This window comes from Cetorhinus maximus, chromosome 17 (assembly GCF_964194155.1).
Source record: "Cetorhinus maximus chromosome 17, sCetMax3.hap1.1, whole genome shotgun sequence".
In the NCBI taxonomy this organism is placed as follows: Eukaryota; Metazoa; Chordata; class Chondrichthyes; order Lamniformes; family Cetorhinidae; genus Cetorhinus; species Cetorhinus maximus.
The window spans coordinates 57665426-57691774 of NC_135895.1; the positions used below are offsets into that span (position 1 = coordinate 57665426).

The 26349-nt window shown below is 43.8% G+C and overlaps 1 protein-coding gene across 1 annotated transcript in view; it reads right to left on the minus strand.

Annotated features, from left to right (window-relative positions):
• lrrc7 (leucine rich repeat containing 7) overlaps positions 1-26349 on the minus strand; it is a 331365-nt gene that overhangs the window by 288511 nt on the left and 16505 nt on the right. Inside the window, exons 4-5 of the mRNA XM_078561876.1 lie at positions 12730-12847; positions 8307-8385 (exon numbers count right to left, since the gene is read on the minus strand). Coding sequence (XP_078418002.1) covers positions 8307-8385; positions 12730-12847 — 197 coding nt within the window. The remainder of the gene's footprint in view (positions 1-8306; positions 8386-12729; positions 12848-26349) is intronic.

Sequence of the window (26349 nt, forward strand, 5' to 3'; positions counted from 1 at the left end):
GGGCTGGCCTTAATAGGGTGAGAGTGGGACTTTCACCCCTCAGGGACTGGGAGTCCCATCCTAGAGTTGGCCGGCAGCTCTGCAGTCTCAGCAGCACCAGAGGAGAATAGTGACCACTATTGGGACTACAGACAATTACCAAGGAGAAGATGGATACCGGACTTAGGTAAGTCTGGGCATTTTGAACAGGCAGGCTGGAAGATCCCAGTGAGGTGGGGAGAGGGGCATTGGGAGGGGGAAAGGTTGGGTTAGAGATGCTGGGGGAAGGGGCAAAGTGGGGCACCATCTTGGGGGGTGCCCCCGATGGGCACAATGGAATCCTCCCAAAGGAGATACCCACCCTTCCTACCTGCCTACTCATGTAGTGAAAGCTCCCAAGCTGATCACCTTCCTTTTGTCTTCCCCGCAGATGTAAAATTGTGGCAGAGATGGAATGGGGCGCTTAAGTGGCCTTTAATTGTTGACTTAAGGGTCTCAATAGGCATAAGAGTGGGTGGGCTGCCTTTTACCTTACCTGCCCCCATAATATGGGGGACAGGTTAGGGGTGGGCGGGAAGGCGGAGGGTTGGCAACCCACATTATTTTACGTGCCCCTGCCTTCAAATAGGCCAGAACGGGGCCACAAAATCCAACCCCATGATTCTGCAACCCAGGAGGGAACTACATTTACAGGGAGTGCTGGTTGGAGATAGGGTTACAACACAATAGCCTTAATTCTCTGAACCCTGTGAGTGCAATTTCTACTGGGTGTGTGGGATAGGGGAATTATGCTTAAAGAGGACAGAAATATTTTGTATTGTACTGGAGTAGGACTTAGCTTTTATGTCATTTCTACATAAATAGTCGTTTTCTTGCGATTGTCCTGATGAGTGCAAGACAAAACGCTTCAGCAAAATGTATTTTTTTCAGCAATGCTAGTTTTTATACATTTGTGCTCATTATACAGAGGGATGTTAACACTGTGTTATGAAACACTTTCCATTTCAGTTGCCCCGAATTTCAACATCAACCACTTAGATATAGCACAGCTCACATGCAGAGTAAAGCTTCTTAAGTGTCACATCCTCTAAAAGCAAATTGTACTGAGCTGTTGTACCATTTCCAATTTCCAGGAAAATTTGGTCTGAGCAAGACTGTTAATTTAGCTGTAATACTAATTTGGGAGCTGCAGGGCCATGCCTACAAAGCCAGTGGGCTAAAATGGAGAAACTTATTTCATGTAGTACATTTAAAATCAAAGAGGAGAATTTCATTCCATCTGTCTGGGCTAATTTCAAGCTCAGGTCCCAGAAATAATTAAAAAAACGTCAGCAAGCCCATTGCACTACCCTGCCCCAACACACACGGCCCTCAAACTTATAATTTTCATACGACTGAAGGCCATTAAGGGTAGACTTAGGTTAGCAACAGCGACTATTATAATGGGTTAGTGAGTTCAGAAAATGTCAGATATCTAAATTCTTCATAAAATCAGAGTTCTACATTTCAGAAATCAGTTCATCCTGCAAGCATACTGAAATCAGAGCTGGGTACTTGAGCAGCTTTGTATTTCATTACAGTACACAGGTTTTTAATCAGAGTATTTATATCTTTACAATGTTCACAAAGTTGGAGGTTTTCACTTTGATCTTCAGCTTTGGGCCAAACAATGGAACCAAAGCCTGCAGCAGGAATTTTCAATATGACAATCAAACATCCCAAAGAGAGGTGAAAGTCATCTTATATAACTACGAGTCGCCTGACATTTTAATTTTCTGCCTGTCTTCAATTCTGACCTAGCCTCCTACACTGTTCCAAAGAAGTTCAATGTAATTTCAAGGGACAGCACCTCATCTTTCAATTAGGCACTTTACAGCCTTCCAGACTTGAACAATGAGTTCAACAATTTCAGATCATAATCTCTTCCATTTTTTTCAGATGGCAGTTGTTGACAATCATGCTGCTATTCTCAGTTACATATCATTTTTCCCATCTATCGTTTCTTTACTTGTCCCATTATCCATCTCTTTTTGCCTTGCTCCTTTTCTCATTTAATTTCTCCTGTCCTCCCCGCTATCGCAGACCTTCTCTTTTGTACTTTCTCCCCATCTCCATCTCCCTATCTTTGTACTTACTTAAAAACTGTTACGTCTCTAACTTTTTCACATCTGATAAAGCATCTATTAACCTGAAATTTTAACTCTCTTTCTCTCTCCAAAGATGCTGAATATTTCATTTTCATTGTTACTCTAAATTATCTTGGAGCCTGAGGCACAACCATGGCATAAAAATCGCAACATTTTATGAACAACATCAGAGGAGGTGGAAAATCAGGCAGGACCCAGGAATGCCGGCTCTCTAAACAGATGAGGAGACAAAGGGAGTTCCTGCTGGAGACGAGGGTGGGTGAAAAATCTGTCTGCCCCGTAGCAGGGTATGACTGCAGGAGGTAAGGCAGCAGGAATAGCATTCCCCGCTGGAATTATCACTGAATATTCAGAATATGTTACATTTATTGCTACTCTACCCTGCTACAGGGCAGATTTCTAGGCATTTGATAAAGTGCCACATCAAAGGTTATTGCAGAAAATAAAAGCTCATGGTATGGGGGGTAACATATTATCTTGGATAGAAGATTGGCTGGCTAACAGGCAGCAGAGAGTAGGCATAAATGGGTCTTTTTCAGGTTGGCAAAATGTAACGAGTAGTGTGCCACAAGGATTAGTGCTAGGACCTCAACTGTTTACCATTTATATAAATGACCTGGATGAAGGGATGGATGGGATGGTTGCTAAATTTGCTGATGACACAAAGATAGGTACAAAAGTAAGTTGTGAAGAGGACATACGAAGGCTATAAACAGATGTAGATAGGTTAAGTGAGTGGGCAAAGGTCTGGCAGATGCAGTATAATGTATGAAAATGGGAAATTGTCCATTTTGGCAGGAAGAATGAAAGAGAAGCTTATTATCTAAATGGTGAAGGATTGCAGAGCTCTGAGGTGCAGAGGGATCTGGGTGTCCTAGTGCATGAATCACGAAAGGCTAGTATTCAAGTAAAGCAAGTAATTAGGAAAGCTAATAGAATGTTATCATTTATTGCGAAGGATTGAATACAAAAGTAGAGAGGTTATGCTTCAGTTGTACAGGGCACTAATGAGACCACATTTGTGTACAGTACTGGTCACCTTATTTAAGGAAGGATGTAAATGCACTGGAAGCAGTTCAGAGAAGGTTTACCAGTCTAATACCTGGCTGTCTTAGGAGGAAAGATTGGACAGACTGGGCTTGTATCTGCAGGAGTTTAGAAGAGTAAGGGACGACTTGATTGAAACATATAAGATCCTGAGGGGTCTTGACAGGGTGGATGTGGAGAGGATGTTTCCTCTTGTGGAAGAATCTAGGACTAGGGGCTATTGTTTAAAAATAAGGGGTCACCCATTTAAAACAGAGATGAGGCAAAATTTTTTCACTCAGAGGGTCATGTGTCTTTGGAACTCTCTTCCTGAAAAGGTGGTGAAAGCAGAGCCTTTGAATATTTTTAAGGCAGAGGTGAATAGATTCTTGGTAAGCAAGGGGGTGATAGGTTATCGGCATTAGGTAGGATGCAGATTTCAGGTTACAATCAGATCAGCCATGATCTTATTAAATGGTGAAACAGGCTCAGGGGCCTGAATGGCCTACTCCTGCTCCTTGTTCGTATGTGTGTAAGCGTGCAGATCTTGGGTTCCTACCGAGGCCAAGGTATTTGCCTGAAGCATCTCAGAAGACTGTAGGTGATATCTAAGGTTGCAAGAATGGAATCAGTCTTATAAATGGAACTTATGTCCAGCTGGTTTAAACATCATGCCCAAAGCCGCTTGACAGTGCTGCATCTTCCTTCCCTTTCCGTCAGTCCCTAACACAGTTACCCACTGATTATTCACAATATGTTACATTTATTGACATGATTTAATGTTCACCTCCAATTCCTGTGAGACTTTGGGCAGAAACTTCCCCCCTTTGGGGGGATTATGCGGGGGTGGGCGGGGGCAGGTGCGAACCCGATTGGCGCCCCCAAAGGGGCTGCGCCACCATTTTACGTGGGCGGGCCAATTAAGGCCCGCCCAGCGTGACACTCGCCCGGAAGCGCTGAGCACTCCCTGTGCGGGCGGGGGGATTCCCTGAGTCAGGGCCTGCGCTCTTTCGCGCGTGTGCGCAAAAGAGCGCGGAAATCTCCTTGAGGCACAAAGGTGCCTCAGGGAGATTTGTTTAAGTTTTAAGCATCTAAATAAAGAAATTAAAAACTTTTAAAACATATCCTCTCATGTGACAGTGTCACATGAGCTGGGACAGGTCAATTAATTTTTTTGAAAATTTTTGTTGAATTTGTAAACACTTCATGAAACCTCATCCCGCCTGTGGATGAGGTTCCATGAAAAATGTGAAGGCCGCCTGGGCTCTTCACCTGCCCACCAACCTTAAGGTTGGACGGGCAGCTCATTTAATTATTTCAGTTAGTTTTTAACAGGCCTTAATAGGCCTTTGACAGTTTGGTGGGCGCGCAGCCGAGTTGGCTACGTGCCCGCCGAACTAAAAATCTAAATGATGCGCGGCGAAATCGGGACACCCGCCCAACGTCACAACACGTCATTTTACACATTGGCGAGCGGGCCCCGCCCCCATTCACCAACCCAAAAATTCTACCCTTTAAATACTGATGGTGAGATTGATAAACCAGGAACATCCTTTGGGTGGGAATCTCACTCTCTGCTAAAGTAATTGTCAAAGTTTAGCAAAATCTAAGTTGTAAACATAAATGGATTTCCACCTAAGATTTTGTGGTGGATTGGGAGAAGCTCAAAGAAAATTCCTGGCGATAGTATTTTCCCTAATACACTATTACAAAATTATGATAGTACATTGTATCATTATATTCAAACAGATGCCAGAAGTTTCATATTATTCAGGAGCTGTGGAACCTATCCACTCTTTCTAAGCAATAGGATCAGTAACTATATTTTGAAACTGCAACATTTATTATTATGAATTACTTGGAATTCATACTTAGTTCATTCTGATTAATATTAATCAAACTTTAATGATTTTGAAGTACAAATTACAGAATGTATTATGAGCTGTACCTTCACAGATATTATTCTGCACGTTCTCCTAATTGGTACATAAGAATATTGGAATTGGAGTAGGCCTTTTAACCTTTGAACCTGTCCTGACATTCAACAAGATCATGACTGATCTGTAACAACTTTATGGGCAGCATTTTCCCGTCGGTGAGTGGGGTGGGGGGGTGGGGGGGGGGGGTGGGGTGGGGGGGTGGTGCGGGGCCCACTTGCCGACGCGTAAAATGACGCGCGGTGACATCGAGCGGGTGTCCCGACGTCACCGCACGTCATTTAGATTTTCAGTTCGGCGAGCATGCAGCCAAAGGCCATTTAAAACCTAATTAACTCAATTTAATGAACTGCCCGTCCAACCTTAAGGTTGGTGGGCAGGCGAAGAGGTGGCCTTCACATTTTTCATCAAATCTCATCCACGGGCAGGATGAGGTTTCATGAACTGTTTTAAAATCTAATAAAAATTTAGATATTTATTCTTTGACATGTCCCAGCTCATGTGATAGTGTTACATGAGGGGACATGTTTTAAAAGTTTAAAAATCCCTTATTTAAAAGTTTAACATTGAAACAAATCTCACTGAGGCACCTCCATGTCTCAGAGAGAGCTCTGTGCTCTTTCGTGCGCATGCGCGAAAGAGCACAGGGAACTACTCAGGGAATCCCCCCCACCGCCCGCACAAGGAGAGCTCAACGCTTCCGGGAGCGCGTCACGATGGGCGGACCTTAATTGGCCCGCCCACGTAAAATGGCGGCGTGGACCTGATTGGGGATGCCGATCGGGTTCATGACCATCCCCGCCTGCCCCCGCACAACCCCTCCGACGGGGGGAAATTTCTGGCCTAAGCATCTTTTGCCCCTTATCCCTTAATACCTTTGGTTAACAAAAAATTATCACTCTTAGATTTAAAATTAACAATTTACTCAGCGTCAACTGCCATTTCTTGAAGAGGGTTCGAAATTTCCTGCACATGCATGTAGAAGTGTTTCCTAACTGCACTCTTGAAAGATGTGGGTCTAATATTTAGGCTATGTCTGCTAGATCTAGACATCATAACCAGTGGAAATATTTTCTCTCTATCCATCCTATTAAGTCACCTTAATATCTTGGAATTATTGCTCAAATCAACTCTTAATCCTTTAAATTCCAGGGAGTATAACTTTAGTTTGTGTAATCTTTCCTCGTAATTTAACACTTGGACTCCAGAAGGCCGGATTTTGTGGTCCTGTTTTGGGACCACATGGAGTCGGGAATTGGGAAAAAATTGGGAAAAAACAGACACTAAGCAGCAAAAGCAGAAGTCTCATCTCCACTTCGATCTCTGGCTACTTTCAGTGGAGCAGGAAAGGGGACGGGGGTGGAATCCCATAGGCTGCTGTTTAGAAGTTGCCACCATTCTGGAAGTGGGCATTTCAAAACTTCTGCAACTTTCAGCGTAGCAACTGTGTTTTAGAATCTTTCTTGAATCACACGTGCAGAGTGGAGGCATGAGCCATGGATTGGAGGCAGGAAGAGTCCAAGAGGTGAGTAAAAATTGTGTTGGCTCTTTTACAGTTCATCATCAAATGCGGTAGCCTGAGTTATATCTCTGTATACTTAAGCATGAGATAAGTAGCTAATTGTTCAAACTCTCCCCTGACTGTCATTCCTCCTTTGCAGAAAAGCTCAGCCACCTGTTTGATTGTTTGAAAGCTGTGACAGATATAGGAGCTATCGGCTGCCCTCACGACACTAATGAATGCTACACGACAGGGTTTATTTGCACAGCTGCCCAGGGACATGTGAGTTTGATCACTTGGCTGTCTTTCAAAGCACTAATGTATTTTGCATTGCAGGGTTTGTTTGTACAGCTGTCCAGGGGAATGTGTGTTTGATGACATTTTAAAGAGGTTTTTAAATGCCTATCCAAGTGATGTTTTCTTAATTTGGCAGATTTATGAGCTTTTCAAAGAGCTCCAAATGTTACTATAGGGTTTTTGAGTTATGTTTATGGATCAGATACTGGGTGAGGGGTTAGGCTGGCCCATCTCCAGGTCTTCCCTCCCTCCAAGAGATGAAAATCCTGCCTTTGCTGGGACGGAGCAGGGATTGCAATATTAGGATCATTCACAATTCCTGATTCCCACTTCAATGATGAAAATCTGGCCAAGGTATCATTCTGGTGAATCTATACTGCATCCTACCTAAGGTATGCTGCCCACAATTGAATATAGTACTTCAGATGTGGTCTAACCAGGTTTTTATTAAGCTACAGAATAACTCCTGTAGTCTTATAGTCATTTGGTAGTACAGAGCTTGAGTACTACTGAAAAAAGAGACATGTCGAAGCTTTTAATCTTGCACTCATCAGGACACCACGCAAGAATACCAATATATTGATATTCTTGTGAAGTGTCCTGATGAGTGCAAGGCAAAAAGCTCCGACAAGTCTCTTTTTTCAGCAATACTCCTGTATCCTTGTTTTTTTAGTGATTTAGATATAAAGCTTTGCATTCCAATTAGCCTTTTTGATAATTTTCTGTACTGCTCCATGACATTTTAAAGGTCTTTGTATATTGACCCCTAAGTCTTTTTGGACCTCCACTGTTTTTAGATTTTTACCCCTGAGTAAGTCTTTGATCAATCTTTTTATGTCAAAGTGGATGACCTCACATTTCTCTACATTGAGATCCATTTGCCACAGTTTTGCCCATTCACGTAATCCATTAATCTCTTTGTAATTTTATGCTTCCATCTAAACTGCTGATAATACTACCTATCTTTGTGACATTATCAAACTTGGATATGTGACCTTCTATCTCATCATCTGTCATTAATAAAAATGGTGAACACAGATTCCTGTGGGTCGCCATTAGTTAGATGCTGCCAATTAGAGTACCTGCCCCTTGTGTCTAGCCTCTGTCTTCTGCTGCTTAGTCCATTTCCTAACCAGGTTAATAAGTTGTCTTCAGTTTTTCCTTGTGTTATTGAACATTTGTGCTGTATTGTTGAATATTTTCATGATAGTGCAGATAAAATGTGAAGGTAGATATTTCTGAGTATTTCCATTTAACATTCTAAAAACTATTTATGAATGTTCTATTGTATCACTCCAGTAAAACCTATTTTGTAGAAGCCCTTGTCAGGCAAAGACCTGAAGGCAAAGATCTGAAAGCCAAGCTTGCTAGTACTGATAGAATGACATTAAACAAGGAACCGATACTTTACTAACTCACTTGGAAATGGGATTAACACTGGCTTCAATAACCGATAAATATTTACAGCATTTAATATTTTCAGGAAAATCTTGAATACCTGCCAAGAAAAACAAAAAAAAAATCAGAATCTGAAAACCAATGTTAATAAAAAAGGTAACATTTTGGCAAAGTAGAATTATGTCACAATATCACTTTGTTTTTTCCAAATTCTTTTTCAAACACAAACACACATAGATTTAGATGTTAGTCCTTCCATTAAAGATAATTTAGAAAGGTACAGTGTTTTGAGGCAACATTTTTATTTTCTTCCTTATTTTCCCTTCTTCCTTGGCAGCTTTCAGAATCCATTCTTCATCTGGGGACCTACATAATTGATGTTGACAAACAATTCAGCCACGTGTGTCAAAATAGCCAAACCCAATTCTGTACTCATCTGATGTGCATATATGTTTTGGCAGAGGCTGATAGTTAGTAGTAACTCTACCTGAATTTCTCCCTGACTTACTCAGGGGACACTGTGGTCAACATTAGCATCCCCTACTATGCCACAGCTAAAATCAGCCTAACTCAGAACAGACCAGGGATCAAACCCAAAACCTTGTGCTCTGTATAAATCAGGGGCAAAATAACATGATGCACTTACTTATTGATCCATTGGCAGTGGGGTATCTTAAAAGTGGAGTTACTTTTAAAATACCGTTTCCATATAATTCAGAAAAAAGGGTGTTCATTTATTAATTTTTCCATGAGCTTACTACAGTCTGTTGGAAACTAACCATGCTGGGCCTCCAACATGTCACTCTGCTAATAATCAGGCATTAATGAGGATTGGCATCTTTTCCAGTGTTTGATGCTGATCTGGGTAATTAAAAGTGATTAAGATAATGTAATATTCAAACTATCTAGTTGTTATCCAGTCCAACCTTTATAAAAATAAATTCGAGCTCCAGAGTTGAATAGAATGCTCGGCCTTCACTCTCACAATGAAACCAATTTGCTGATGTACCATTACCCAAGTCAACAAAATGCTGTGTTCCAGCTGGTAGGCATGAAGGGTCTTCAATAGGTCCCTAACTAGAGACAAAAGTGGTCATTTCTTCTTATAACATAGAATAAATAAAAGGCTTTGCTTTAATAAACCATGTATAATGGGATTAGACATAATTTACACTGGTGAAATTAGCAACTCTGTATGCATCAACACTGTTCATTCAATTGATCATTCTTTGTTTTAAGTCACTGAGTGTTCATCATTGGCAGCCAAGCCCAATCATATCTTTACCCAATGTCCCCACGTGCACACTATCCGGCGTTGCATCACTGGATTGTGATCAGGCCAGAAGGACTGGCCGATTTTTCCCTTTCAAGTTAAGGGGTGGCACAACCAATTGTGCACCCATTACATCTCTGGTTGAACATACGGATCAAAGCTGGGTCCTTCCTCGCCTTGAAGCTTGATATTCCATTAAATAGTGTGTTTACCCACAAAACCAACAGAGGAACATATAAATAAATTCTTAATCCTAAAAGTAATCCCAACTCAACTCAAATGATACCTCACTGTCAGTGTGTATTCTAATGATGCCTGAACATTAATCCTGATCATAAAATGTGAAGAATGATTGAGTAAGTAATTCAGAATGGGCAAGTAAAAGTCCTCACAAAACATACTATCATTTTTGGATTTGATTTAATATATTTATCTTATTGCGAAGCAATGGCACTTCCCGTGGCTTCGCGTTAAATCCAAAGGCTGCTGCCAGCCACTATTTACCCTTTGTTTTGAGTCGAACATGACTCTTCCAAGCTGCTGAGTTTTGCTTGTCTCCCACCGACATTCTGCAAAGGATCTTGATTAGAATCTGACAATGGAAAACCTCAAAGTCCTAAATGTGCATCAACACATACAGTCCAAACCGTTCTGGGCAAGGTTGTTGACATGTTTGCCTGAGTAATATTTTGTATGAGCATGTTGTAATTGTACACATTTAAAAAAGGAAGCAATTCCACTATATCTTTGTTTGCAATGGCAGTGTGTAGCTAGGCCATTGAGATCAGAGGATTCCATATTCAAATCATAGTCTATGCTAATGCAGCTAATATTCATCAGGGTGGCATGAAGGGCAATGCAATTGCAGTAAGGAGGGGAAAATTATCAAGCATCCAACTCATTTCTATCTTGAGATTCCTTCTGGAAATGTACATGTGTATAAGTGGTACAGAATTGGGCTCAGTGTTAACGCCCTTTAGCATCAAATAGGTGGTGTTGGCACTCAGTACATAAGGTCCTACATAAAGAATGTGCACTGAGGCAAAGCGTTGTGAAAGCCATAAACAAGGGATTCAATCCTTTGAGGGCAAAATGAGGAGAAAATTGTCAGATGCAAGAAATTGCACAAACATAATAAATAGGTGGCAAAAGGCACATAGATAGATTACTACAATGACAGATAGGTAGAAAGATTGATATGCATAATCTATAGTCTATTCCACTAGACCATAGCCTAGAATTGGATTGTACTCAAATCAAGGCACAATTCTAATGCTGTGCATGCTGCACATGTCTAATGGGGCCAGATGCAGGGTCACAGCAAATTGATCCATCGGCCTCATTTAGTTATTAGTGGACTGCAGGTACCAGTTGTGGTTCCAGAGGTAGCTCACCAGTCACAAAGGGGGAGGCAATCTGGTCAGCTCAGATTCTAGTCAAGATCCTTTGCAGAATGGGGGTGGGAGACAAGCAAAACTCAGCAGGTTGGAAGAGTCATGTTTGACTCAAAACAAAGGGTAAATAGTGGCTGGCAGCAGCCTTTGGATTTAACGCGAAGCCACAAGAAATGCCCTTGCTTCACAATAAGATAAATATATTAAAACTATTTTTGGGCAGCATCTCTTTAAGGATGAATAGGTTTAGCTGCTAAACATTTAAAGAAACTGACCACAGCATGGACGGGTGAACAGAGGGCCTCAAACAAGCATCAGACTCTTTGTTTGAATATGCTTCTGGAAGAACTCAAACAAATGTAGCAGGTGGTGCACTTCTGGCACAGAATGTGCACACGCTCATCGCCCGCCACATCAAACCCTTTTGTGCTTTGTTTTATGCTTGTAGACTGAGCACAACATGAACTAATTTCTACGCCAATGATTCCACAGACTGAAAGAAAAAATAAAATTTAATGGAAGTGAAGAAAGAGCTTCTACTTGTTTACAAGCAAATCAGAAAATGGCCACTGGATTCAGCATACAAGAATGCATCATATTCCTAAAAATGTTTATATTCTGTCCCAAAAGTGGTAAAATACCTTCTTTGCAAGTCAGGGCTCTTTACAAATTGTTTTATACTTCAAAGGGTACTACATTCATCAAAAATTATTTGATGAACCTCTTTCTGCTTGTTTACAACCATATGACATAAAGATGGAAATTGTGTCAAGATGTGTCCCCACTTGTGGATAAGATCAAGTTAAAAATATGTATGACAATTCAAGGTCTTCTCCCACCTCCCAAAAAAAGTTTGTCAAAGTTTTTTTGAGTAGGCAATACAATTTTTAAATTATGTGCTCAAAGAAGGGAAATTCTTCAAGGGAAGATAATGGACAAAAAGTATAAATAATAAACAGAACAAGTCTGTTTGGTCGGGAAAGAATGTGGAACTTCCATTTACCTGTTCCCTTCAAAACATCAGGAAGTCCAAATGTTAATGCAGGAGTCAATACATGTAAGCAAAGATATTGGGTTCTGTGCTTCTCACATGGTTTGTAGGAACAGGCTAAACATAATTCAACAGCTCCCCAGGTAACTAGTGGTAGATCCATTAATACAAAGCAGAAAGTGCTGGAAAAACTCAGCAGGTCTGGGAGCATCTGTGGAGAGAGAAACAGAATTAATGTTTTGAGTTGAATATGACTCTTCCGACCTGCTGAGTTTTTCCAGAATTTCCTGTTTTTATTTCAAATTTCCAGCATCAGCAAAATTTTGATTTAGGTAGATCCACTGATCTCTGCAAAAACCAGGAAATATGCAGATTAAATACTTGGGCTGTGTTGAGTTCACTAATTTCTGCCAAGGCATCAATAGGGACCCTACTGTTTTACTAAGTGGCCTCACGTTTACAAAAGAATAAATTCAGCCGGAGTTTCCACCCCTAATAGTTATCAAATGGTGTATTTGGATTTCAGGGGCTCAGTTCTGAATGTTTCTATGGTTGAGCATTTGAGATACTTCATTGTTTATCTTAGGCATAAAGAATGGCCACTTTGGTGATATCATGGAGGATTATTAACATCTGTAGATCTGCATGATTTCATGCCTTCAGGAGAGAAGGAGAAAAAATTTAGAGAAAAAAGTTTCTCATAACAGGAAATAAGTCCAGTTAAATAAGTAGAAAACTAAAAGTCAACTTAATGTTTAAAAGAAAATGAGTATGTTTTGTCCTTACCATTTTTGCTGATGTCTAGTTCTCTCAGATTCACCAGGCTGGCAATGGTGGTGGGCAGATTAGAAAGATCATTGTCCGGAACACTTAGTTTACGGAGAGCTTGGCAGCTGAACAATTGCTGTAATATTAAGAAACAAATTAGAAGACAACTGCTTTTCTTCCTCTGGTCTTTAAAGAAGCATTCCATCATCAGTGGGCCCCATGGACACTAGAATCACTATTATAGCAGTTTTAAAATGAGACTATAGCATAATGCAATGGTATTGCTTTCATTCTTTACGTGCTATATTAGTGAAGTTTGATCAAACAAGTGTGCTTTCTCTCCCTTGTGCAGTAATCACATACCATTGTTTTAAATACAGAAAGCAAGGGATTTTCCAGCCCCTCCCACTAGCAGGATCATCCGGCCCCGTTAAAGTCAACAGGGATTTGAATGGCCCGTCCCACTGCTATGGGGAATCCTGCCGCAGCAGGGCTGGAAATTTCCTGGGGAGCAGCTTGCTTGATGTTCCCATATTGGGCCTATTACTGACAAAATATTCTTTGAAGCCAGTATATGTGACTTCATATTCAAACTGGAATGAGAATAAAATCCATGATTGCACAAGAATCAGTGAAAGGAGGTTCATATCATAAGCTTGCATTTATTGCTTTATTGTATACCTCAAAGTTCTACATATAAAATAACCTACTTTGAAATACAGTGACTATTTGCAAATGACAGCAATTTTGCACACATGATTCTACAAGCAGCAATTTGATGAATTGCAAATAATTAGTTTTTTGTGATGTTGGTTGAGGGACAATAGTTGGCTAAGACACCAGGACCATGCCCTGACCTTAACAAGATCATAAGATACATTTAAATGCAAATTGCCCTTCAGCCGTTTGATCTCTTCCTTTCAGAATATCAAACTGACTGTCCCCAGTTACAGCATTTATTTATTGAAACAGATCCAGTGTCCCAGCCACTCCTTCTAGTGTTCCATTCCAGCTAATGATCACTCTCTTTTTAAAAGGAATATTTTGACACTTACCCTACATTACCCGTTTCCAATGATTAAGGAGTCTATAATGAGGGAATACAGATATTAAAATTAAATGTAAGAGATTTAATGTAAGAGAGCAATGGAGGATCATGAAGATGTGGACTGCAACAGGGACTAAAGCAGAAACCATGGCCTGGATTTTCAATGAATCGGATGACTCGAGGGCCCTTTAAAAATGGCGGCCGAGTCCCGATTCCGGGATTCTTGACCCCATTCATGGGTTGTCTGATTTCCAGGAGTACCTTTAAAGGGTATGGACTGGTTCCAGTCAAAAGCCTGTATCCAGCACTCTTGACCTGGCCAGCTCCATTGCGGAGATAGGCATGTCCTACTCCTCTGTAATTTTCATGGAGTCGGGCTATGTTTTTAGAGAGTTGTAGTTCATGGCCCCTCAGGGGAGTCATGAACACTTGTCTGCATAAAAAGGTAAGTTCAAAAGGTCCTCTTCATGCCCCCTATGCTAAAATCTGCCTTTCCAATCACCACCCATGGCCAATTATGCCCCCTATGCCAAGCTCTGCACTTCTACCCACCTCCCATGGCCCCTCATGCCCCCTATGTCAAGCTTTGGCACCTCCATGCTAATTGACCCAGAATACACTTTCTAGAACTAATGAACCCTGCAGTGACAGTAGGATGTGTTAAAAAAAGCCTTGAAAAATGCAATTCATTCATAACTTTTTCCTATGTTGAAAAAAGAGTCATTTCATTGCAAGCTAATAAAATGCCAATCATCCAGGCCCTTTAAAGTATCAATAGCAAAAAACACAAACCCTTGAAACCACTTAACTTGCGTAAGTAAAAATTGTGATTTTGACAGCAAAGATCAGAGAGCTGTCAATCAAATGATGTTTTCTCTAGAGCGCAGGTGTTTTATTACTCTGATGGTTGCCTGGGCTCTCAGCCAAGCATACATAATGAGGCTTGGCTGAGAGCCCAGTCATTCATTAAGCTTGTTGAAACAGCTGGACTCTTGGAAGTGGGCAAGACCAACCGTTCATTTTTGGGACTTTAACCACCAGCCCCCCAGCCCGCACTTATGTTGTTATCTTATTCGTAAAGAACTGCGAACTAAGTGTTACGAGAATGTTCATCCAGGATGCCACATTTGATATATTTACATGTGTACATCAGCATGGGTAGGATAGTAAGTTGTCAAGAGGAGATAATGACCAGGATTTTCCCGTTGGCGTGCAGGGCTGGGCCCCGCACACCGACGCATAAAATGACGCTTCGTGATGTTGGGCAAACGTCCCGACATCACTGCGCGCCATCGCGATATTTAGGTGGACGGGCGCACGATGTTCTTGGATGCACACCCACCATTAGTTATTCATGTACTTAAGACCCTTGAGGCAGCAACTGACTACAAATTTTCGGGGCCCGTGCGATCTTCAGGACGTTGCACGGGCTCAATGGGCAGGCGGGTAGGAGACATTTGTATAATCCTCACCCACAGGTGGGATAAGAGGGGTGGGTGGGGTCGCAAATGTTATCTGTCAGGCATTTAATTGTGAAAGTTACTGATACTTGCCTGTTTGAGCAGGAATACTTCAAAACTCATACCAGCTGCTTGGACAGGATTAAAAGCCTTCAGGTCAGGACTCTACAGTAAAGATCATTTTTGGGGCTTGCAGGTTTCAGGAAGCCTTCCCTTAGCCTGGGAATGGGGATTGTGCTCTCCACTGGAGGCACCTCCTCTGAGTAGGAAGGGAGGGCGAGAAGGAGGAGGAGGCCAGGAGTCCACATTCAGCCTCCAGGGGAGCCACCTTTGGGAGGAGAGGCGCAGGCACAAGGGGCACAGGGCCAACAGGAAATCCAAGGCGGAAGGGGCCACAGAAGATGCCACTATCCTGTTGCCAGGGTATACAGGCAGTGAAGTAGCTACCTCAATATGTCTGAGGTGCAGTGCCGAAGGAGGCTCCGTCTCTCAACGGAGACGGTCACCTTCATTTGTCAGATGATAGGCCCTGAGATCTCTGCAAACTGTGTGGGTGGACACCCCATGCCAGTGGCGCTAAATGGCACAGCTGCCCTCAACATCTATGCCTCTGGCTCTTTCCAGGGGTCAGTGGGTGATCTTTGCGGAGTCCCCCAATCAGCTGTCCACACTTGTGTCAAGCAGGTGACAGAGGCTCTGTTCAGGCGTGCATTGACTTTCATCCACTACTGCTGGGACGAGGCCAGCCAGACAGAGCAAGCCAGAGGTTTCGCAGCGATTGCTGGCTTCCCCCACATCCAGGGTGCTATCAACTGCACACACGTGGCCATCAAGGTGCCATTAGGTGAGCCCAGTGCCTTCATCAATAGGAAGGGCTTCCACTCCTTGAACGTGCAGATAGTGTGTGACTACAGGATGCTGATTCTACAAGTCTATGCAAGGTACCCAGGCAGCTTCACGCTGCTTACATACTCAGACACTCCCAGGTGCCGAGTCTCTTCAGTGCTCCAGCCTGGCTGGATGGATGGCTGCAGGGTGACAAGGGCTATCCCCTCAAAAGGTGGGTCATGATGCCTCTCTGCCATCCAAGAACAGAAGCTGAGCAGCGCTACAATAGGAGCCACACCTCCACAAGTGCTGTGGTGGAGAGAACCATCGGTCTTCTCAAGATGCGCTTCCGATGCCTGGACCGCACAGGCGGCGCACTCCAATATCCCCCAGCTCGTGTGTCACTGATAGTGGTTGCATGCTGTGCTCTCCACAATCTGGCACTGGAAAGGGGCAACGTAGTGGACGATGAAGATGTAGACGCAGTTGCTCAGGATGCACACGATGAGTCCAGCAGTGAGTCCGAGGATGAGCACACACAGGAGAATGCTGAGGGGGTAGACGCTGACCCGGGCATACTTCAGGGAGGCAGGGACACCCGGGAGGCTTTAATCCAAAGAACCTTCAGCTAGCACATCAAAGATGGACTTTCAACACATGCCAGGGCTGCAGGCTCCATACTTGATACCTGAGAGCTGTATCTGCCTGGATAATAACATTAACTAAGGCCCTTGTCAATAAAGCTCGATGTCAAACAACTCACTCATAACATCATGGGTTCCCATCCACTTGCAGAAGTAAGGAATCGCCCTGAGGCATGACATCATATTAAAATTTATTGAGAGAACAAATCCAACTTCATAAACCAAAAACAAAAGGTGGCACATCACACCAAGTCTTCAATAAACTACTATGGGCCAACATAAAAGCATCAGTGAGAAACCCATGGTGTGCTTAAGGTGCCTTAAATTTACGCTTATAGGTGCTACGTCTAGGTACTGTCCCCTCTCTGGCACTGGCATCTGAGACAGCCTGCTCACTGCGCTGTCCTTTGGCCTCAATGACCTTGGCAGATGTCCTCTGGCCCATGGAGCCTGTGCTGGGAGCGGCCAGTTCCACAGCTGGCTTCTCCCAGTCACCGCAGCCTCATCGGATGCTACGGTCCCTGGCAGAGGAGCGGAGGAGCTGCTGCCCTCATCCGGAGTGCGCAGAGAGGAGCCCACAGAGATGACAGGCAGCTGCTGCGCCGACATGAGGTCGCTTTGGTTCTCCCTGCTCACCGTAGATGGATGGGCACCGAGCTGGGATACTTGGTGCCCAAACCATTTCCCACACGGGCAATGACCAGCTGAGGTCAATGCCGCTGTGAGGGCTTGCAGGTCCGAGGCAACCCCAGAAGACCCTGATTGTTTTCCTGGAGGAGCCTCTCCACGAGAGTCGCCACTCTCTCCATGGAGGAAGCATGGTGCTTGGCCATGAGGCTCATTGCATCGGTGATGCTCTATGTGGACTCCTCAAGCATGGGCGCCATGCCACGCACAGCCTCATGTATCTCCGCCAGATCCTCCCACATACTCTGCTGCACTTCCAGCATCTGCTGCCTCACGGACGACTCCAGGGGCACATCATCAGCCACCGACCAAGCAAGTACCTGGTCCCCAGCAGTCCTCCGACTGCCGGCGCCTCGGGCACTCTCTGTCTCTGCCCGCACCTCAAGCAAGTGTGAAGTGCCCTCATCAGCGTGCTCCGGGACACTAGCCGAAGATCTAATTCCCACCAAGGTGCTAGTATCTACGCTGGTGTCTCCCTGGCAGAGATGGTGTGATGCTGGTGAGTGGATTTCCTCTGGGCCCTCAGGTGTGAGAGGTGGCCCCTCTGCCTCCTCCTCCTGGCCCTGCTCCGATGATGCTGAAAGGAAGAACAAGGACATTTGATTAGTTAAAGTGGAGACAATGTCAATGTGCATGCCGCTCCCCCGGATCAGTATGCGCTCATCCTTCCATAATCAATGGTCAATCCATGTTGCAAACTTCAATCACTGAGCGTTCAGCAGTGCCTTGGCTTTTGGCACACACATGGTGACCTGAGTGCTCGCCAAACATACCTCCGCATGGCAGCCCAGCCTCACTGCCACTGGTGGACCTGGGGCCCCTCCAGATCCATGGCCTGCTGCTCATAAGGTGTCAGGATCACCAACTGGGCCTGGCCTCCGCCAGTCCGCATCCGCTCTGTGGAATTGTGCGCAGTCTTCTCCTGAAAAGGAGAGAAGATCATTGATTAGTTCAGCCCGTAACTGGATTCCCATCGCATCCCTGCCAACCCAGCCAGAGTGGGACATTGCAGGGCTCTAGTTCTTCATCATCCCGCAGCTACCGCACACTCATGCAAACAAGCCAGGGATGACCCCACCCACTCTTGCCCAAATGCTGTTTCCTTCACATATGGCACCACAAAGTGTAACTTTGCTAAGCAAGGAGGTGCAAGCACTTGGAGTGCAAAGACCAGCAGATGGATTGGTACCGCGACACCTGGAAGCTCCCATCCCAGCATGTTAGCACCCTGACTTTGACATGCTTCCCAGGTCCAGCACTATGCCTAGGTGCAGGTCCTTGAGTTTCACCCACATTCTATACTCTGGGTGTCAGTGTCACACATGCTGCAGGTGCAGAACCCAACTCAGCATAACCCTCTCAGGGTGAACTAGGCATGGGCAATATCTGCTGGCACACCCAGCGAGGGATACATGCTGTGAAGGATTCAATGTTGTAACTGCACTCAGAGTTGCTGAGGGGGTGGGGGTGAAAGGGTGACGGCTGCATTAAGTGACCTCAGCCAACACGGTGCTTACCTTTCCCAAGCACAGGAGGTCGTTGAATTTTTTACGGCACTGGACCCATGTGCGCTGCACCACATCATGGGAGCTCACACTCTCGGCCACCTCCTCCCACGCACGTTTGGTCAGGTGGGGAGTCCCTTGGAATCAGGACCTCCCACCACGCTGCCACCTCCTCCAGGAAGGCAGCTAGGCACTCATCCGAGAAACAAGGGGCTCACTGCCCCACTGGCCTGCCCTGCTGGTCTATCCTCCAGCCTGGCCTGCCCCGCTGGCCTACCCTCCGGACTTGTGTGATGCACAGTAGCCCTCTGCTGTGCTTTTCTCCCTGTCATTGTGAGCAGCCTTGCAAAGGCTGCCAGGCCTTCATTTAAACAGGTCGCCATTGGACCCGGCGGTCTGTGCATGCCCACCGCTGCCCGCCCACTCCCGCTATCATCGGGAGTCGAGAAATATACTAGGCGGGCCTCAATTGGCCTGCCTGTGTAAAATGGCGGCGCAGACCCAATCACGGGCAGCGATCGGGTCCGCATCTACCCGCGCCCGCTCCAGCTTGGCCCGCCTGACATGGGGAAAATTCTCCCCAATGAGTCGGCAAGGGATATAGATAGGTTAAGTGAGTAAGCAAAAGTTTGGCAGATGGAGTATGATGTTGGGAAATGTGAACTTGTCCACTTTAGAAGGAAGAATACAAAAGCAATACACTATTTACATTGAGAGATTGCAGAACTTGGTGGTACAGAATGAATCTGGGTGTCCTGCTACATGAATCACAAAATGTTAGCATGCAAGTACAGCACGTGATTAAAAAAGAAAATGGAATATTGGCAGTTAGTGCTAGGGGAATGGAATATAAAAGCAGGGAAGTTTTATTGCAGCTGTGGGGCCTTGGTGAGACCACATCTGGAGTACTTTGTACGGTTTTGGTCTCCTTATTTGAAAAAGGATATAATTGCATTAGAAGCAGTTCAGAGAAAATTCACTTGACTCATTCATGAGATTGAAGGGTTTATCTAATGAGGAAAGGTTGAACAGGTTGGACCGATACCCATTGGAGTTTAGAAGAATGAGAGGTGACCTAACTGAAACATATAAGATCCTGAGAGAACTTGATAGGTTGGATACAGGGTGGATGTTTCCTCTTGTGAGAGAGACTAGAAATAGAGGACATAGTTTAAGAATAAGAGGTCTCTCTAAGGTCTCTTTAAGATGGAGATGACGAAAAGGATTTTCTCTCAGAGTGTCATTTGTCTGTGGAATTCTCTTCCCCATAAAGAAGTGGAGGCTGGGTCATTGAATTTATCAAAGGCTGAGTTAGACAGATTTTTGATAGACAAAGCAGTCAGGGATTATGGGGGATGGGGGCAGGCAGGAAGGTGAAGTTGAGATATAATCAGATCAGCCACGATCTTATTGAATGACAGAGCAGGTTCAAAGGGCTGAATGGCCAACTTCTGCTCCTAAGTCCTATGTTCCAATGTTCGATGTTCCTATGCTACACTGCAGTCAGGTGCTGAGAAATGTCCACCAGCCACATGGAGAGCTGTAAGAAATACATTCGATGAAGCTCCAGCATTTTGAGTCTCAAAGTATGATTATGTCAAACTTGTGGGAACCAGAAGACATAAGAGCCTCTAAACCTGCCTCTCCTTAGCAGTTAAAATTCTGCCTTAAAAAACTGTATTTCGTGTAGTGTTCTTGGAACATAGGGGAGCTGAATTTTACCAGTTGTGTGGAGATGGGCTGGGAGGTGTAAGTGCTGATAAGGCATTGAGACAGAAGCCTGATATGTTCCTGCTGCCATGGGATATTACTGAACGCAGTAACAGCAGCAGCTTGGCCACCGGGCAACCAGAGGCGGGCGGCAAATTAAGGTGAATTAATTGGCCTACGGATCGCCATTTTATAGTTCCACCAGGATCTTAACAAACCTCAGTACGCTTGAGGCCTTTCACGTCCAGCACCCAGCTGCATGGTGAGTACACCAGGTACATCAAGGCAGCCTCCCAGAAACTTCCTGGGTTGGGTGGCCTTCCTATCTTAAGGCTCCCTCATTGCCCAAGGAAGGGATGCCAGTGGCAATGGAAGTCTTTGCCGCTTCGATGCTGCCGCAGGAAGTTCATCTGGCACTTCAAGGGCGTCTGAACACGGAGGCATCTTACCTTTCTCCCTGCATCCTCAGCAGTGGCCACCTCTATCAGTGGCACTGCCAAGGATGCTGAGCTGCCAGCCCATTGACTGGGCTGGCAGCTCGGAGAAGCCGGCTACTGTCCTTAATAGGATGACGGTCCTTTTATTTTACTATATCGAATCCATTTGCCACTGTGCTGCCCTACATTTTGTCAGTGCTGGGCAAAGTGAATGGCCTGGGACATATAATAGCCACAACTGCACTTTCAGCACATTAAAAGTGTATTGATCCTTTTCAGTACTGGAGCAGAGGGGAAACTCTTACAGCTAGCTGGTGAAGGAGGAAACCAGAAATCAATTTTGAGTCAAGTTTTGGGTTTATTCACAAAATGAGATATTACATGTATATGGTTTCTAACTCTCCATCCCTCACCAGTGTCAATAAGTGTTTCTTTATCCTCTTTTGAAAAGAACAATAATCAAATAAGCAAATTTATTAATGACTGACCCTTTTAAGGAGTACTTTCACATGATTGTAACAAAACCAAAAATCATGAAAGAAAACTCATCAAATTAAAATATCATTTGTTAAATGTTAAAATATCATCCCCAGTGTTGATCATTCACTCCAGCCTGTGACACCCACCATACACAGAAGGCCTCAAGTGTACTAACAGACACAGAATGCTCCCTCCAAGGAAACCCAGATGCGAACCCAGGTGCAGATAGCCAGGCCAAAAGACCCCTCTCAACTGTCTGCTGCCTGAACCTTTTAATGGCCATCTTGAGTGTGTCTTTATACTCTTTTGAGCAACCAATAAAAATAAACTAATAAACAAATAAACTAATTGAAAGCCCCTTAAAGAGGCACTGTAACAAAAAAGAACTTTCAAAGGAAACTTAACAGTTTAAATTAAAATGTTATTTCCTGGGCTGATGATGCACTCCAGCTCCTGCAGTGCTCACTAGTCGTGGAAGCCTCTAACATACAGGCGGACACCGTATGCTCCCTCTCCAGGGACCTGCAGGTGCAAACATGGCTGTGGAAGAGGATCAGACAGTCAGGCCAAATGACCCCCTCAACCATCCACTGCCTGGACCTGTTGAAGGCCACCTTGAATGTGTTTTAATACTCTTTGAGTATACCAATAAAACTAATTAACTAATTAAACAAATTAACAGCCCCTTAAAGCAGAATTGTCACAAAAAGAAACAATTTTTTAAAGGGGACTTACAAAATTTAAATTAAAGTGACAGTTTGGAGGCATAGTCCTTTTCTCCTCCTTTGAGTATGTCAACTAAACAAATGAACTAATAAACAAATTAACAAATTGACAGCACCTTAAAGGAGCACTGTAACTAAAAGAAAACTTTAAAAGGAAATCTTTCTAATTAAATTAAAATGTAATCCCTGGGGCTGACGATGCACTCCAGCCCCCGCGGGGCACCTCTGTCACTGAAGACCTCAAGCATACTAATGGAAACTGCGTGCTCCCTTTCCAGGAGACCTAGCCATGAGCATAGCCATGGTAGAGGGGCAGACAGTCAGGTCAGATGACCACCTCGACTGCCCACTTCCTGGACCTGTTAATGGCCATCTTGAGTGTGTCTTTATACTCTTTTTGAGAATCAAAAATCAATAAATGAAACTAAAAATCAATAAATCAGAGGGGGTGACAGCTCCTGGTGGGGCATTGTAACTAAAACAAAAACGTGAAAGGAAACTTACAAAATTAAATCAAAACATCATTTCTGGGGGTGACGATGCACCCGTCCCTGCAATTCCCACCGATTGCAGAAAGCCTCTAGCATACTGGTGGACACCGCATGCTCCTTCTCCAGGGCCACCTGGCCGAGAACATAGCCGTGGTAGAGGAGCAGACAGTTGGATCAGACAACCCCCTTGACCACCTGCTGCCTGAACCAGTTGATGGCCACCTTGAGTGTGTCTTTACATGTGCACAAGTAATTATCCAATGATTGACCCCCCCACCTGTAGACACTTGACTTTAACTTAAACAATTAACATTCAAGTTTATTTTTTGATTAATTATTCTGATTTTCAAGGGAAGGGGTGTTAAAGTTGGGGTATGTAACATTTTTGCATCTTTGTTATCCAATGTCAATCAAGCACTCTTCCATTAGGGATACCACTGACTAAAGAGTACACTTCCTGATTATTATGGTGTAATAATCTAATTACATAAGAAAATAACAAACAAGAAGAGGTCATTTGGCCCAAAAGTCCATTCCTTCGACAGATCATGTAAAATTTATGCACCTTCCCCAATTGGCTTAATATCTCTCAGCCAATAGTGTGCCAAGTTCACTGGCAACTAGACCAAGACTGAAAGAACAGACTTAGCATCCTGACAGTCATTAGAGAAAATAGATTTTCAAAAGCTGATTTAAAACTGTGGTTGTAGAAATGAGATGAGAATATGTCAATTTATCATGTGAACCGGTCTCCCACAGTGAGGTGCAATTTTTCATTCTGGAACAAAAACAGAAAATGCTGGAGACATTTGGCAAATCAGGCACTGTGAAGAGATATGATTAGTTAATATTTCAGGTATTGCTCTTTATCCATTCTGATAAAGAACAATGCTTGAAACATTAACTTGTCACTTACTGCATCTGACTTGCTGAGCTTTTCCATAATTTTCTGTTTTTGTTTCAGATTTCCAGTATCTGTAGTATTTGAATTTTCCTTCATTCTGAAGCCTCCAAAGAGATCGATAAGTGCATAAGTGCTTTATCACAATTCTCAGATATGCCTCAAAGTACTTCACCTACAACAAATTGCTCTGAAGTGCAGTCACTGTTATGCATGCAAATACAAAAGCCATTTTGAACTCAACGAAGTCCCTAAAACAGCTACAAAGTGAATAACGGTTTGGTATGTTGTAGATATGAAGAGTGTTTTATTGTATCTTGTTTTCATCAATGCCAAGAAGAAATGCTCCTTTAGCAGCTCAGTAAGTACACTCGTGATTAATTTTAACAGTTAGGAAAATTATAGAGATTGCTAAGGAAACAAGCACTTATCCACACTTTATCAAGAAGTGTAATACATTGTCTTAAGTGAATTATATCAGATATACTCCCATTAGTGAATTCATGCTGTGACAAATAGATAACACGTTTATCTTTGCCCATTGACTCCAGTTTTACTAGGGCTCCTAGACGTCATACTCGATCAAATGCTGACTTGATGTCAAGGGCAGTCACTCACATTGCACCTCTGGAGTTCAGCTCTTTTATCCATATTTCAACCCACGATGTAATGAGGTCAGAAGCTGAGTGACCCTGGTGGAACCCAAACTGAGTGTCAGTGAGCAGGTTATTGCTAAGCAAGTGCCACTTTATAGCACTGTTGATGACCCCTTCCATTACTTTGCTGATGATCGAGAGTAGACTGATGGGGCGGTAATTGGCCGGATTGGATTTGTCCTGCTTTTTGTTTACAGGATATATGCTAGGCAATTTTCCACATAGCTGGGTAGATGCCAGTGTTGTAGTTGTACTGGAACAGCTTGGCTACGGGCGTGGCAAGTTCTGGAGCACATGTCTTCAGTACTATTGATGGAATATTGTCAGACCCCATAGCTTTTGCAGTATCCAGTGCCTACAGCCATTTCTTGATATCGTGTGAAGTGAATCGAATTGGCTGAAGGCTGACACATGTGATGCCGGGGACCTCCGGAGGAGGTCGGATCCCTGTGACACTCCACTAGTTACAGCTTGCCAACCCAAAAATAACCCATTTATCCCTATTCTTTGCTTTGTTTTAGCTAACCAATCCTCTACCCATGCTAATATGTTATCCCCTACACCATGTAATCTCATCTTGTGTAGTAAACATTGATGTGGCACCTTATCAAATTCCAAGTACACTACATCTACAGGTTCCCCTTTATCCACCTTGCGTGTTACTTCTCCAAAAAACTCTAATAAATTAGTTAAACACGATTTCCCTTTCACAAACCCATGTTGCCTCTGCCTGATCAAATTTTGGTATTCCAAGTACCCTGCTATAACATCCTTGATAATGGATTCTAGCAATTTCCCGATGACAGACGTTAGACTAACTGGTCTGTAGTGTCCTGCTTTCTGTTTCTCTCCTATCTTGATTAAAGGTGTTACATTAGCTATTTTCCAATCCACTGAGATCCTTCCAGAATCTAAGGAATTTGGGAAGATAATAATCAGTGCATCTACTATCTCTGCTCTATTAGTTTTCCCTGCACCTTTTCCCTAGTGATGGTGATTGTTTAAGTTCCTCCCTCCTGTTCACCTCTTAACTTCCAAGTATCTTTTGGAAGTTTTCTAAGCCTTCTATAGTGAAGACAGACACAAAATACCTGTTTAACGCCTCTGCCATTTCCTTGTTTTCCATTATCAATTCCCCAGACTTGCTCTTGAGAGGACCAACACTAGCTTTAGTTACTCTTTTCCTATTTAACTACTTGTAGAAACTCTTACTATCTGCTTTTTTATTGCTATCTAGCTTTCTCTCATACTCCACTTTCTCCCTCTTTATTATTGTTTTAGTTATTCTTTGCTGGTTCTCAAAATCTGACTAACCTTTTGACTTACCACTATTCATTGCAGTTTTGTACAGTGATTCTTTCAATTTGGTGCTATCCTTAACTTCCTTATTCAACCATTGATTTTGCATCCTTCTCAAAGAGTCTTTGGGCAGAATTTTCTGTGTCCACTGGCGTCGGTCGTGTTCAGCGGTGTGAGTGGGCAAAATGACAAAAAGGCCAAAAATCGGTTTCATGACACCGTGAAACCAGTTTATAATTGTCCACTCTGCCTATCAATGGCAGGCTGCGTTTGGACCAGTCTCCTCCATGCTTCAAGCTAACAGTGCAGCCTTGCAGTACTGGTTGGGCAGATGCCTGCGCTTGAGCTGAGAGCACAGCATGCAGTCCAGTGGGCAAAGCTGTTGCCAATCGGTCAGGTAGAATAGGACAGAGGAGGGTGGAGTTTTGGGCAGCCATGCAAGTGCACTAAATTTTGGCCAACCAAGTGTTAGCCAACATTCTCTGGGATGCATTAAGGGGCCTTCAGACTTAGAACACCCAAGCTAACCCACATGTCTCTCTCTTTCCTCCTGCAGGAGGAGTACATCAGGATCATGGAACCTGGTAAACTAACTGTTTCCCTCGTGGCGTACAGAGAGTGTAAACGAAGGAGAAGTCAGCAACAGAGGCTCCCGGCTGCGCAGAGGGAGGAGCAGTACCCTCAGGAAGAATCACAGAATCACACAGTGCAGAAGAGGCCCTTCGGCCCATCGAGTCTGCACCGACATGTGAGAAACACCTGACCTA